A 15,681-nucleotide genomic window follows, 5' to 3' on the forward strand; every position below is an offset into this window, starting at 1 on the left:
AGTGGAGATATGAGCAGACAGCGACACTGACAAGTTTGCAGGAGCCTGACACTGCACCCACTTTCTTCTGATCGCTGGTGCAATGCTTTCCAGGCTCCTAAGAAAAGAAAAAAAAATTGTAAATGCACATTTTTTACCTGCAAAAAATGCACAACTTATACTTTACTTACCTGTAAATTTAATATCTTGGAATACAGTGCAGGACATAGCCTGAGCAATCATGGATCCTCCTAGCTGGTACCTTCAAAGTAAATCAATGCTGGAAATCTTTTGAGGACAAGGCCGTTGGATGTGTCCTCTATAAGCCTACCCCACTTTGCGAGTCCTCCGTTTTGTAGCAAGCAAAGCAGCATAAGCCCCGGTTCACACTGCCCTGACTTGTCATGCGACTGGAGCAGGGGTCCTCAAACTGTGGCCCGCGTAGGTCATTTACCCAACCCGCGGGAGGTGTGTTCAAGTGAGGCACGGCGGATGCCTTGATTTCAATCACTACTTCCAGGCCAGTCTTCTCATCTGGCCAACGCCATCTTGGCCACCTCCTGGGCTTTTTGAGCTGCATCCACCCCCCCAGGTCACACTCATCAGCTTCATCCTGTCCCTAAGACTGTCTGGCCGGCTGGCCTGGCCTGCCCCACAGATCTAGCTGATATTTTCCCCATCCTTGCAGCCAGGCCTCATATTGGCTCCTGTTGCACAGGTGTGGCTACATTGATGGGCACCGGAGAGGCTGCCCTGATGGGCCCCAGAGAGGCTGCCCTGATGGGCCCCAGAGAGGCTGCCCTGATGGGCCCCAGAGAGGCTGCCCTGATGGGCCCCAGAGAGGCTGCCCTGATGGGCCCCAGAGAGGCTGCCCTGATGTCATGTACCTCTGTGAAGAGGGAATGCCTCAGGTAACCATTGTTTGGTGCGTACCTGTGCCCTTGGTTCCCTGTAAAGCCTCTGTATCCAACTGATGTATTTAGTGCTAAATCCATAGCGTTTCAGGACCTCCAATAGATAGACCCACTCCACAGAGTTTTCCCCTTAGTTAGTATACAGTCTCGTTCTCCGTCCCATGACTCGTATGTTCTTCTATACTTCTTGCCCCCCCCCCCCTCCCCCCCTTCTCCTTCGAGTTAGTTATAACTAGGGATGAGCTTCGTGTTCGAGTCGAACGTACGTTCGACTCGAACATTGGCTGTTTGGCCGTTCGGCGAATTCCGAACGTTTTGGCCGTTCGCATCAAAATTCGTGTGGCCCACAATGCACTGCGTTGGCGCAGTGCATTGCTGGCTCATGATTGGCCAAGCATGCACTGTGACCCCGCATGCTTGGCCAATCGCAGCACCACCAGCGAGGAGAGCCATGATTGGCCACAGGCATCATAGCTCAGGCTGTGTAGTGCACGCCCCACACTATATAAGGCCGCCTTTGGGGCGGCCTCGTGTAGTGTGTTGGCATCTGAAGCAGTGGGTGTTCTGTGTACCTTCAACACAGTACACACCAATCGTTTTTGGCTGATTTCCTATCTTGCTGCTGTGTAGTGGTTGTTGTCTGTGCCCTGACCGCAGTATACACCGCTATATTCACCTCACCTATATAGCTAGTGATCTAGCTTTAACCACTTAACAACTGCCCATTGCCGATTAACGGCTTCAGGGCGGTTGTTTAACTCTGAGAGGCCGTTAATTAACGGCCTCCCAGAATTCTGGTCTCGCGCGCCCCCTGGGGCGCGCACTCGAGAGCATCCGTGACCGCCGGGTCCTGCATCACGGATCACGGTAAACGGCCGCTCGTCGCGGCCGTTTACCACGTGATCGCTCCGTCAAATGACGGAGTGATCACTTGTAAACAAACCGGCGTCAGTTCCTCCCTCCCCTCTCTGTACCGATCGGTACAGCGGAGGGGAAAGAGATCGGTGTCAGCAGCGATGTGGGCTGCATCTGCAGTGCCCACATCGCTGCTCACCGAATTTAACCCCTCAATTCCCTGCCAATACTCTGCAATACCAGTGCATACTCTGCAGTACCCTGCCATTACTCTGCAGTACCCTGCCATTACTCTGCAGTACCCCGCCATTACTCTGCAGTGCAGTACCCTGCCATTACTCTGCAGTACCCCGCCATTACTCTGCAGTGCAGTACCCTGCCATTACTCTGCAGTACCCTGCCATTACTCTGCAGTACCCTGCCATTACTCTGCAGTACCCTGCCTTTACTCTGCAGTACCCTGCCTTTACTCTGCAGTACCCTGCCTTTACTCTGCAGTACCCCCCATTACTCTGCAGTAACCCCCATTACTCTGCAGTACCTTGCCATTACTCTGCAGTACCCGCCATTACTCTGCAGTACCCCGCCATTACTCTGCAGTACCCCGCCATTACTCTGCAGTGCAGTACCCTGCCATTACTCTGCAGTACCCTGCCATTACTCTGGAGTACCCCCCAATACTGTATAGTACTCCCCAATACTCTGCAGTACCCTGCTATTACTCTGTAGTACCCCGCCAATACTCTGTAATACCCTGCCATAAATTGCCATACCCAGCCATACTCGGAGATACCCAGCCATACTCGGTGATACCCTGAAATACCCAGCCATAGACGCCCCCCACCCCTCACCGCCCTCCGGTGCTTCTACCAAATCGCCAGTACGATCAATGCCAGAATCTTTTTTTTTATTTTTTATTTCAGGCTTCCCAGCCTAGAGGTGAGATGTGGGGTCATATTGACCCCCAGATTTCACTGTAAAGAGGACCTGTCACCCCATATTCCTATTACAAGGGATTTTTACATTCCTTGTAATAGGAATAAAAGTGATCAAAAATATATTTTTGGGGAAAAAAATGTCAAACTAAAATAAATAAAGTAAAATGAACAATAAAAAAAAATAAAAATGTTTTAAAGCGCCCATGTCCCCATGTGCTCGCATGCAGAAGCGAATGCATGCGTAAGCCCCGCCCACATATGAAAACGGTGTTCAGCAATAATTCTAGTCCTAGACCTCCTCTGCAACTCAAAACATGTAACCAGTAAAAAAAAATTTAAAGCGTCGCCTATGGGGATTTTTTAAGTAGCGACGTTTGGCGCCATTCCACGGGCATCTGCAATTTTGAAGAGTGACATGTTTGATATCTATTTACTCAACATAACTTCATCTTTCACTTTATGCAAACATTGGGCTAACTTTACTGTTTTTTTTGTTTGTTTTTTAAGCACAAAACTGTTTTTTCCCCCCAAAAAACGCGTTTGAAAAATTGCTGCGCAAATACCGTGTGAGATAAAAATTTGCAACGACCACCATTGTATTCTCCAGGGTCTTTGCTAAAAAATAAAAATATATAATGTCTTGGGGTTCTCTGTAATTTTCTAGCAAATAAATGATGATTTTTACATGTAGGAGAGAAATGTCAGAATTGTCCTGGGTGCTCCAGAACGCCTGATGGTGCTCCCTGCATGTTGGGCCTCTGTATGTGGCCACGCTGTGTAAAAGTCTCACACATGTGGTATCGCCGTACTCGGGAGTAATAGCAGAATGTGTTTTGGGGTGTAATTTGTGGTATGCATATGCTGTGTGTGTGAAATAACCTGATAATATGACAATTTTGTGAAAAAAAAAAAAAAAAAAAAGGAAATAGGCCATCAGTACTTCAGGTGTGATCAATTTTCAGATATTGGCACCATAGCTTCTGGACTCTATAACTTTCACAAAGACCAAATAATATCCACCAATTTGTACTTATTTTTACCAAAGATATGTAGTAGTATGAATTTTGGCCAAAATTTATGAAGAAAAAATTACTAATCTGCTAAATTTTATAACAGAAACGAAGAAAAATTCATTTTTTCGCAGAATTTTCGGTCTTTTTTCTTTTATAGCACAAAAAATAAAAAACTGAGAGGTGATTAAATACCACCAAAAGAAAGCTCTATTTGTGTGAAAAAAAGGACAAGCATTTCCTATAGGTCCAGTGTTGCATGACTGAGTAATTGTCATTCAAAATGTGAGGGCACCGAAAGCTGAAAATTGGTCTGGTTATTAAGGGTGTTTAAGTGCCCAGTGGTCAAGTGGTTAATAATAGAGCTTGCAGTCAGTAGTGTTAGGAGATAGTGCGTGCTGTCTGCGTGCTCTGTACCCAGTACATACCGCTATAATATAGGGCAGGCCCCTACTTTCAAACATCCAACTTACAAACATCTCCTACTTGCAAACGGAAGTAGACAACAGCAAGTGAGATGAAAAAAGATGGACGACAAAACAAATTATACAGGGGTGATAACCCTTCCCTATGTTTTCCAAAAAGCTTAAAAAAAGTTTTTTTGACTGGAGCTACACTTTAAAAATGTATCAGTTGAAAATTACAAACAGATTCAACTTAACACAACAAACCTACACAGTCCCTGTCTTGTTTGCACCGCCTGTATACTGCTGTTCTGAGTATATAGGGCCTGGGGGCCACACGCATTTCCTTTTTTTAATATGGGTACGGGGTTCCCCTTAATATGCGTACAAGACCCAAATAGGCTGTTAATGGGCAGGGAGGGCTACCCATGCCATTTTTCTGAATGATTTTCAACCATATTGCAGGAACCAGATATAACATTAAAACCGCAAGCAGTTTTAAATGGTGTTATTTCCGTTTAATGTCATTTTGTGCAGGGACTGTTCTAAACACGGGAAACACGTGGCACTTCACAGGCATACTACAGACACCCCCCAGGCACCATATTTAAAGGAATATTTCACCTTTTTTTTTTCACTTTAATCGTCATTAAAATCAGTGCTCCCGCCAAAACGGCCGTTTTTAAAACTTTTTTTTGCAGTGACCCATGTCCCCTGAGGCAGGAGGCAGGTCCCCAAACCCTTTTTAGGACAATATCTTGCATATTAGCCGTTAAAATTAGCACTTTCCATTTCGAACGTTCGAGTCCAATAGACTTCAATGGGGTTCTAACGTTCGTAACGAATGTGGGGGTCGTTCGCAAGTTCTGGTGCGAACCGAACCGGGGGGTATTCGGCTCATCCCTACATACCATTGTGCAAGCTGAGTAAGCCTAGCTGACAGGTAGTACAGCCATAGATTGGGTATACCGAGACCTCCCTTCAGTTGGGGCCTGAACATTAAGGAATAGCTGAATCTTGGTTTTTTGTTTAGCCAAATGAATTTGTTGATTTCTCTTTGGAGAGAGTCTAGAGTGTTTTTGAGACCCGTGAGAGGAAGGGCTCTAAAAAGGAAAAGTAGTTTGGGTAATATAACCATTTTTGTATAGCTGGTATGCATCTCATCTAGTATGCGCCCCCTTTAGGGATGGGGGGGAGAGTTTAGCTCATTTTAGCGGATCAAAAATAAGGTGGGTGATAATGAAGTAGTATAGCAGAGAGAGTGGATGAGCTATAAAAGAGTAAATGTGGGGATCCGAAATAAAAGTTAATTTTTGGCTGATGGTGCTAGTGCCGCAGGCTCAACTGTGTGGTGTATGGCCCCTTTTATTAACACAGCAAGGGAATGAAAGCAGGTAAAAACCTCCTGAGACGTGGACTTAGGCACTTGAGGGAGATGCCAGTATTGTGATGGCCTGGGGTGTTGAGCTAGGAGGTACAGGATGGATGTAGCAGGCTCTGGGAGGCCTGTTTACATTTAATGAGGACCTGCAGAGAACATCACAGCAAGGGGGCCGCAAATGCCAGGCCGGCATTTAGTTATAGATCACTGCTGCTGTGGAGGGCCCGACCCGCCGTGGCGCGCTCTGCCGGGCTGCCGCCGTAGGAAACACCGGGGATCCGCAGGCTTGACTAGGCTGCGCTAGGCCGGAGCCAGCCACGGCCGCCCCGGGTGATAATAAAGGCTGGAAATAGCACCGGGGTATCCCAGGAGGCAAGGAGCAGGAACGGAGGGGACAGATGGTGGTCCCTTACCTCGCTGAAGCTGTAGGAGACCTTTTAATTCCAGAGACTCCGGGGAGACAAGATGGCGGCGGCCGGGAGAGGGCCGCGGCGGCGAATCCCGAGTGTCCACGGACTGAATTCACAGAAATACTCCACTAGGATTGTGGAGCCGGCTGCCCTGTTCCAGGTAACGGTGGATGTTGGTAGGGATGGGTTCGCTAGGGCACAGTTTGTCCCCTGGCTGGACGGAGCTCTGCTCAAACACATCCGCTGCCATTCGCATCAGGCCACGTCCCCGAGTTGAATGATTTCATGTTATATTACAATGTAATAATAGAAATAATGCACTTTAATCATTCTGACACCATAACAACCATGGTGCTGTGATGATTGAAGCACTAACACCAGGTGTTTGGAGTATCTTTATCTGTTGATTGTTAAACTTTCTGGAATACATATATTGCTATTGTGGTGTAGGATCTGGGCCTGTTGTCCCTCCATCCCTCTCTTTCCTTCTCTCTCCTTCCCTTCCTATCTTTCTTTCTTTCTTTCTTTCTTTCTTCCCTCCTTCTTTCCTCCATCCCTCATTCATCTCAGACTCGAACCACACCCCCTTTGAGCCACGCCCTTTAAGCCACACCCACTATTTAATTTGAGCCCACCATTTTTTGTGGGGAGGGGGGCTGTTTTTCGGGGGGGGGGGGGGGCATACAACATTTTGCTATGGGGCCCTGTGATTTCTAGTTACGCCCTTGCACTGAAGTTCCATTTGGGTAGGGGGTATCTGATGTATAGGAGTGACTCTGCTGCAATGGGCAACTCTGATGTGTAGAGTGGCCCCTGAGGTATAGAAGGTACTCTGATTTGATGGGAGTCTGTGATGTGATGAGGGACTCTGATGTGATGGAGAACCTCTACTAGATGGCGCCACCTTATGGCCACTAGATGGTGCCACCTTATGGCCACTAGATGGTGCCACCTTATGGCCACTAGATGGTGCCACCTTATGACCACTAGATGGCGCCACCTTATGGCCTCTAGATGGAGCCACCTAATGACCATTAGATGGAGCCACCTAATGGCCACTAGATGGCGCCACCTTATGGCCACTAGATGGAGCCACCTTATGACCTCTAGATGGAGCCACATTATCATCTCTAGATGGCACTTTATAGGAATAAAATAGTTTATTACTATGAATGATCATCAGCTCAATCTAGTAGCCAGAATGCAACATTTACTTAGTTCACTGCTGTTAATCTATTGTTAAAGGGACAATTAAACTTTTGAACTGAGTAGAAAAGCCTGTGGTCTGCCAGCATGCTGCAGAGAAGGACCATGGCTCTCTGTGTGAGCGCGGTGGTCTCCCTGCAGAGGTTTGCCTGGTCTCCTGTGAGAGCATGTTGCCATGCTCAGGAGTTGGAGCCGCTGAATCCCTGCACTCACAGTTCTTTCTTAGCCATTTGGAATTGAGTGATGCTTGACATCAACTCAGAAGACTTCTCTTGAAAAAGAGGTACTGCAGGGGCTAGCTACAGATTGAAGGTAAGTATTACAGCCAGAGCTTGTCTTCTTCTAAAAATAAACTCTAATGAAAAATTATCTGGTAGTTTGCCTTTAAACTCCGAAATAGAACAACAGCACCCGTTCACTTTTTTTTCTTTGTTTTTGCAGTCTTGGCCTTGCAGTCAATCTCAGAAGCTGCCTCCATCTCTCCTCGCCTGCCCAAACAATTGGTCATGACCGCCATCATTGTGGCGAACCAGGAATCGCTTAACCTGGATCAGTTGTCTTTGAGCTGGGAACATAATTGGCGCCCCCTGGTGGAGTACAAAGATAATATCATGACCTCTCATGAGCCCAGGGCATTGATGCCTCAGGAGAAGTTTCATATGGGTAACGTCTCTCTGATACTTATTAATATCACCAAGAACGACACCGGAAACTACACCTGCATGATCGAATATGATGGGACGCAACAGATCATCCAATACTATCTTCAAGTAGAGAGTAAGGTTGAACCAATAAATCGTTGTAATGCAATGAACAGGAAACAAAATCTGGAAAATAGGCAAAAAAGAGTCTTGCTTATCATTTTAGAACAGCATTTCTCAACTTTTTCAGTTGTAGCACCCGTAAAACTATGCAAAATCCTGAAGCACCCCCGCCTCCCATCACATCAGCTTCACCCCTAGATATCAGAGACCACTTATTTATGAGTCTTACCATACATCAGCATCCCCCATCATATCCAAGGTTCTTCATCACATCAGAGGCCCCCTTTCACATAAGAGACCCCATCACATCAGTGTCGCCCCTAGACATCAAAGACAACCTATTTATGAGTGTCACCATCACATCAGCATCCCCCTATCATATCTGAGATTCTCCATCACATCAGAGGCACCCCTTCACATCCGAGACCCCATCACCTCAGAGTGCCCCCATACTTCAGAGGCCCCTCTATACGTGAGTCCCTCCATCTCACGAGCATTGCCCCATATATCAAAGACCCTCTATACAGGAGTCTCATCATCACATCAGCATCCCCCTATCATATCTGAGATTCTCCCTCACATCAGAGGCTCCCTTTGACATCTGAGACCCCATCACCTAAGAGTACCCCCATACTTCAGAGGCCCCTCTATAAGTGAGTCCCCCCATCTCATGAGCATCACGCCTATATATCAGAGACACCATATACATGAGTCCCACCATCACATCAGTATCCTCCCCATCATATCAGAGGTTCTCCATCACATCAGAATCCCCCTTCACATCAGAGACCCCATCACCTCAGATTTCCCCCTATACCTCAGATGCCCCTTTATACATCCATAAATTAGAGACCCCCTATATATATGAGTCCCACCATCACATCAGATGGTGAGGCATTATATCAGAGGTTCTCCATCACATCAGAGTCTCCCATCAAATCAGAGTACCTTCTATTCCTCAGGGGCCACTCTATACATCAGAGTTGCCCATTGCAGCAGAGTCACCCCTATATATCAGATACCCCCTACCCAAATGGAACTTCAGTGCAGGGGCGTAACTAGAAATCATAGAGCCCCATAGCAAAATGTTGTATGCCCCCCCCCCGCAAACAGCCCCCCTCACCACAAAAAATGGTGGGCTCAAATTAAATAGTGGGCGTGGCTTAAAGGGGGTGTGGTTCAAGTCTGAGATGAAGGAAGGAAGGAGGGAAGGAAGGAGGGAAGGAGGGAAGGAGGGAAGGAGGGAAGGAGGGAAGGAGGGAAGGAGGGAAGGAGGGAAGGAGGGAAGGAGGGAAGGAGGGAAGGAAGGAAGGAAGGAAGGAAGGAAGGAAAGAAGGAAAGAAAGGAAAGAAAGGAAAGAAAGAAAGAAAGAAAGAAAGAAAGAAAGAAAGAAAGAAAGAAAGAAAGGGAAGGAGAGAGAAGGAAAGAGAGGGATGGAGGGACAACAGGCCCAGATCCTACACCACAATAGCAATATATGTATTCCAGAAAGTTTAACAATCAACAGATAAAGATACTCCAAACACCTGGTGTTAGTGCTTCAATCATCACAGCACCATGGTTGTTATGGTGTCAGGATGATTAAAGCGCATTATTTCTATTATTACATTGTAGAGTCCCTCCTTACATCAGGCATTCCCAGTAGCGTCCCCCCTTACATCAGGTGCCCCCAGTAGAGTCCCTCCTTAAAACAGGCATTCCCAGTAATGTCCCTCCTTACATCAGCTGTCCCCAGTTACCAGTGGCCTCACTAGGGTTGGTGTCACCCGATGTGGAAAAACACGGCGTTATCCCCCTCCCCCCATAGTCCTCCATCAGTATAGACCCTCCTCCATCAGTACAGACCCCCTGGACAAACCAGCCCCATCTGTACAGACCCCCCAGGACAACTCAACCCCCTCCATCTGTACAGACCCCCTCCAGGAGTACAGAACCCCCCAGGACAATTCACCCCCCCCAGGAGTACAGACCCCCAGGAGAATTCACCCCCCAGGAGTACAGACCCCCAGGAGAATTCACCCCCCCAGGAGTACAGACCCCCCAGGACAATTCACCCCCCAAGGAGTACAGACGCCCCCCAGGACAATTCACCCCCCAGGAGTACAGACCCCCAGAAGAATTCACCCCCCAGGGAGTACAGACCCCTCCCAGGAGAATTCAACACCCTCAGGGGTACAGACCCCCCCAGGACAATCCCCCCCCAGGAGTACAGACCCCCCCCCCCAGGACTCACTGTGCTCATCTCCGTGCCTTTTACAGAACCAGGGGGCGAAGCCTGGGTGGCAAGAAAGTGGACAATAGAAATGGAGCTCTACTTCTATTGCAGCCGCTTTCAGTGGTCTTAACTGGTCTTCTGTAAAATGGTGACGGAGACAGAAATGACCAGTGCCGCAGACCTCTAGCGACTTCAAGGGAAAAAAAAGTTGGCAAGTACAGTATGCATTCCTCATCCTCCCCGGGCCCCACTCGGCTGCAGGCCCCATATGCTTCAGAATACTGAGGAACTCTGGTTGAGAAACACTGTTTTAGAAACACTACAGTCTCTTCTGCAATATGAAATATTTCAGGGTTGCACTTGCTCAGGGATAGGGTTGGGGTTTACTTTGACTCTATTAGAACTGTAAACTAATGGGAATGAGTCTTTTTTTTCAGCCTAAATTACTACATACATTATTTAGCCAAAAGGATTTGGACGCTTGACCATCACACCTACATGAGCTTGCTGGACTTCTCATTCCAAAACCAGGACTTGGCGTCCACTCTTCTGGGAAGGCTTTCTCCAAGATTTTGGAAGGTGTCTGTGGGAAATTGTGCTCATTTGTGCAGTCAGGTACTGATGTTGGATGAGAAGACCTGGCTCACAATCAAAGTTCCAACTTATCCCAAAAGAAGTTCAGTAGGGTGGAGGTCTGTTCACAAGGGCACAGTCATACTGGAACAGAAAAGGGTACTCATAAAACCTTAAGGTTGGAAGAGCACAATAGTCTATAATGTATTTACATAATGTAACATAGCAGTACCCATCACCGATTGTCAATGTTCCACAAACCAGCCATACAGGGTACATAAAATATAGTCATGATCAGATTAATGTTGAAGAGGAAAGATTAACACTGAAACCCTAGGGTTATACTATTAGTATAGAAATGTATGATGGTATTTGGTCAGGGTGGATGGATTCTAAACTTCTCCACACCAAAGGATTTCCGCAGTTTCCTTCGTTGGGTGTCTGAATGGTTCCAAGTATAAAGCGGAAGTTTAGGTATGGATATTTTACATATGTTACATTGATCCAGTTTGGACCGATGGAAGTATGTACAGTTTCTCACAAAAGTGAGTACACCCCTCACATTTTTGCAAATATTTTATTCTATCTTTTCATGTGACAACACTGAAGAAATGACACTTTTCTACAATGTAAAGTAGTGAGTGTACAGCTTGTATAACAGTGTAAATTTGCTGTCCCCTCAAAATAACTCAACACACAGCCATTAATGTCTAAACCGCTTGCAACAAAAGTGAGTACACCCCTAAGTGAAAATGTCCAAATTGGGCCCAACGTGTCAAAATTTTGTGTGGCCACCATTATTTTCCAGCACTGCCTTAACCCTCTTGGACATGGAGGTCACCAGAGCTTCACAGGTCACCACTGGAGTCCTCTTCCACTCCTCCATGATGACATCACAGAGCTGGTGGATGTTGGAGACCTTGCGCTCCTCCACCTTCCATTTGAGGATGCCCCACAGATGCTCAGTAGGGTTTAGGTCTGGAGACATGCTTGGCCAGTCCATCACCTTTACCCCCAGCTTCTTTAGCAAGGCAGTGGTGGTCTTGGAGGTGTGTTTTGGGTCGTTATCATGTTGGAATACTGCCCTGTGGCCCAGTCTCTGAAGGGAGGGGATCGTGCTCTGCTTCAGTATGTCACAGGACATGTTGTTTCCTCAATGATCTGTAGCTCCCCAGTGCCGGCATCACTCATGTAACCCCAGAACATGACACTCCCACCACCATGCTTGACTGTAGGCAAGACACACTTGTCTTTGTCCTCCTCACCTGTTTGCCGCCACACACGCTTGACACCATCTGAACCAAATAAGTTTATCTTGGTGTCATCAGACCACAGGACATGGTTCCAGTACTCCATGTCCTTAGTCTGCTTGTCTTCAGCTGGCTTTCTTGTGCATTATCTTTAGAAGAGGCTTCCTTCTGGGATGACAGCCATGAAGACCAATTTGATGCAATATGGTCTGAGCACTGACAGGCTGACCCTCCACCCCTTCAACCTCTGCAGCAATGCTGACAGCACTCATACGTCTATTTCCCAAAGACAACCTCCGGATATGAGACTGAGCATGTGCACTCAACTTTTTGGTCGACCATGGCGAGGCCTGTTCTGAGTGGGAACTGTCCTGTTAAACCGCTGTGTGGTCTTGGCCACCATGCTGCAGCTCAGTATCAGGGTCTTGGCAATCTTCTTATAGTCTAGGCCAGGGATGTGCAATTAGCGGACCTCCAGCTGTTGCAGAACTACAATTCCCATCATGCCTCTGCCTCTGGGTGTCATGCTTGTGGCTGTCAGAGTCTTGCTATACCTCATGGGACTTGTAGTTCTGCAACAGCTGGAGGTCCGCTAATTGCATATCCCCGGCCTAGGCCATCTTTATGTAGAGCAACAATTTTTTTTCTTCAGATCCTCAGAGAGTTATTTGCCATGAGGTGCCACTTCCAGTGACCAGTATGAGAGAGTGAGAGCGATAACACCAAATTTAACACACCTGCTCCCCATTCACACCTGAGACCTTGTAACACTAACGAGTCACATGACACTGGGGAGGGAAAATGGCTAACTGGGCCCAATTTGGAAATTTTCACTTAGGGGTGTACTCACTTTTGTTGCCAGCGGTTTAGACATTAATGGCTGTGTGTTGAGTTATTTTGAGGGGACAGCAAATGTACACTGTTATACAAGCTGTACACTCACTACTTTACATTGTCGCAAAGTGTCATTTCTTCAGTGTTGTCACATGAAAAGGTATAATAAAATATTTACAAAAGTGTGAGGGGTGTACTCACTTTTGTGAGATATTGTATATGTCATACCTGTGAGATCCTCGTGGGAGCTGGAAATCACTGTAGTACGCATCACAACTACAGTGGTCACTGTTAGTTTCTTGGGGCTTTGCATTGAGAAAATGCTAAGTGTTTTCTGAATAGTGCCCCAGCTCAGCGGATGACCCCCTGTATTCACTAAGCAGAAGGGCGACTCCTCAGCACGAGACCCAGAAGCTAGTGGAGATCACTGTAGTAGGGCTTCCAACTACAGTGATTTCCAGCTTCCACGGCAATCCCACAAGTATGGCATATACAGTACTTGCTTCCAATAGAACTACAAATAAACTTCATCTTTAAACCGCCACACCAAGTATCAATTGTCCAGGTACAAATATCTTCCAATATGCATTTGGATACAGGATGGAGCCAACACAATTTGGGAGCCTCAAAATCACCTCCTTTATCAGGGCTTAAAAATGGGAAGATGCATGCTGGCCAGAATGGAATTTGTTCACTGGAGGAGTGTGAAGTCCTTTAACAGGATGGCACTCATCTTGTCTAAAAACGTTATATTCTCATCTTCTATTCTGCCCAGCATGCATCATTCCCCATTTTCAAGCCCTGATGAAGGGAGCGATTTGAAATCTCCCGAAATGTGTTGGCTCCATCTTTTGTGGAATAAATTTGTACCTGGGCAATTCATTCTTGGTGTGGTTCTTCAATCCCAGATCCATGATGGGATATATGACACAGCAAGCAGTAAATAATGTAACAGATTACTTTCAAAGCGATAATACGATGGCTATCCAATCAACTCCCTCGAAAAGAACATTTTCGGAATTAATAGATTATTCTACAGTCAACACATGAATACCAATTCATTTTACTTGATGTGATGGAGGAGAACCCTTACACTTATTCTTCTCTTTCCCAGAATACCAGATCAAGTTGACTGATCTGTCACGCAAGAAGTTTGTAGAGACCAGTGATAAGGATGGTAAGACCTATATTCTAATTATTACTCACTTGCTTTTCTTTACCTTCTGAAATCCTTTTCTGCAAGCAGTGTGTGGTGTGAACTATGTTCTATATCACGGGTGGGCAACCCCCCGGCACTGGTGCCACGAGCGGCACTCAAAGCCTCTTTTACCGGCACTGGACTCCCTCCCCATCAGCAGAGTGGTGCCGGAAAGTGTCGGTGAGACACTAATGCATTCCAATCTCAGAGTTCCCCACTCCGCACTGGGGGGGAGGCACTGCGCCCCCACTCATTGTAAAAGATGGGGAACATTGTTTGGTTCTCTAACTTTACTGTAGCTGTGATCATCAGCTTTTGTGATGGGGAAGAGATTGGGTGCAGTTCTGTTTACAGGAGGAGGAGGAGGACTGTCATTGGCCACTGCTAAAGCCAATCACAGTCCTGCTAGCCCCACCCAACATCTGGAGGAAGACGACTCGCTTGGTTGTCACTACCAATCTCAGAAAGAATGGATTTCATTGATGGAGAAAACCCCAATCAGGGGACAGTTTGTGGAATTATTGTTGAGTTTCTGGGAACTTTGTTGAAATTATTCCTGAACCTTTGTGTCACTTACTACCAGGGGCGGACTGACAGCTCATGGGGCCCCCGGGCAAAAGGAGAACATGGGGCCCCCTGTGTCTCCGCCCACGTTCAAGCTACATCCACACAAAGCCCCACCTACATATTGCACTGCCCACATTGCATGCATTCAAATAATTTCTCTACACTATGTTCAAAATAAATGTTTATTATAGGTATTAAAGAAAAATAAAATGTAAATTAAAGTGCAACAATGGTATGTGAGCAGGTGGCCACATCGTCTGATTGTTTCTAGGGTGAACCGGTGGGGTAACCAATGTAAGGAACATTCTTCTACTGACTATCAATGTAAGGAACATTCTTCTCACTGACCACCAATGTAAGGAACATTCTTCTCACTGATCACCAATGTAAGGAACATTCTTCTCACTGATCACCAATGTAAGGAGCATTCTTCTCACTGATCACCAATGTAAGGAGCATTCTTCCCACTGATCACCAATGTAAGGAACAGTCTTCTCACTGATCACCAATGTAAGGGACATTCTTCTCACTGATCACCAATGTAAGGGACATTCTTCTCACTGATCACCAATGTAAGGAGCATTCTTCCCACTGATCACCAATGTAAGGAACATTCTTCCCACTGATCACCAATGTAAAGAACATTCTTCTCACTGATCACCAATGTAAGGGACATTCTTCCACTGATCACCAATGTAAGGAACATTCTTCCCACTGATCACCAATGTAAGGAACATTCTTCTCACTGATCACCAATGTAAGGGACATTCTTCCCACTGATCACCAATGTAAGGGACATTCTTCCCACTGATCACCAATGTAAGGAACATTCTTCTCACTGACCACCAATGTAAGGAACATTCTTCTCACTGACCACCAATGTAAGGAACATTCTTCCACTGATCACCAATGTAAGGAACATTCTTCCACTGATCACCAATGTAAGGAACATTCTTCCACTGACCACCAATGTAAGGAACATTCTTCCCACTGATCACCAGTGTAAGAAGCATTCTTCCCACTGATCACCAATGTAAGGAACATTCTTCTCACTGATCACCAATGTAAGGAACATTCTTCTCACTGATCACCAATGTAAGGAACATTCTTCTCACTGATCACCAATGTAAGGAACATTCTTCTCACTGATCACCAATGTAAGGAACATTCTTCTCACTGATCA

At 46.4% G+C, this 15,681-nt stretch overlaps 1 protein-coding gene across 2 annotated transcripts in view; it reads left to right on the plus strand.

The window, feature by feature from the left end:
* Positions 1-7,543: 7,543 nt before the first annotated feature.
* The window catches only part of LOC143923665 (uncharacterized), a 34,200-nt gene continuing 26,062 nt past the window's right edge, over positions 7,544-15,681 (plus strand). For both annotated transcript variants that reach the window (XM_077447473.1, XM_077447472.1), the window contains exons 1-2: positions 7,544-7,874; positions 13,848-13,910. In XM_077447473.1, coding sequence (XP_077303599.1) covers positions 7,604-7,874; positions 13,848-13,910 — 334 coding nt within the window. In that variant the 5' untranslated portion in view covers positions 7,544-7,603. The remainder of the gene's footprint in view (positions 7,875-13,847; positions 13,911-15,681) is intronic.

The sequence above is a fragment of the Lithobates pipiens genome, unplaced genomic scaffold (genome assembly GCF_037356315.1).
Source record: "Lithobates pipiens isolate NorthernLeopardFrog02 unplaced genomic scaffold, aLitPip1_a1.2 Scaffold_22, whole genome shotgun sequence".
In the NCBI taxonomy this organism is placed as follows: domain Eukaryota; kingdom Metazoa; phylum Chordata; class Amphibia; order Anura; family Ranidae; genus Lithobates; species Lithobates pipiens.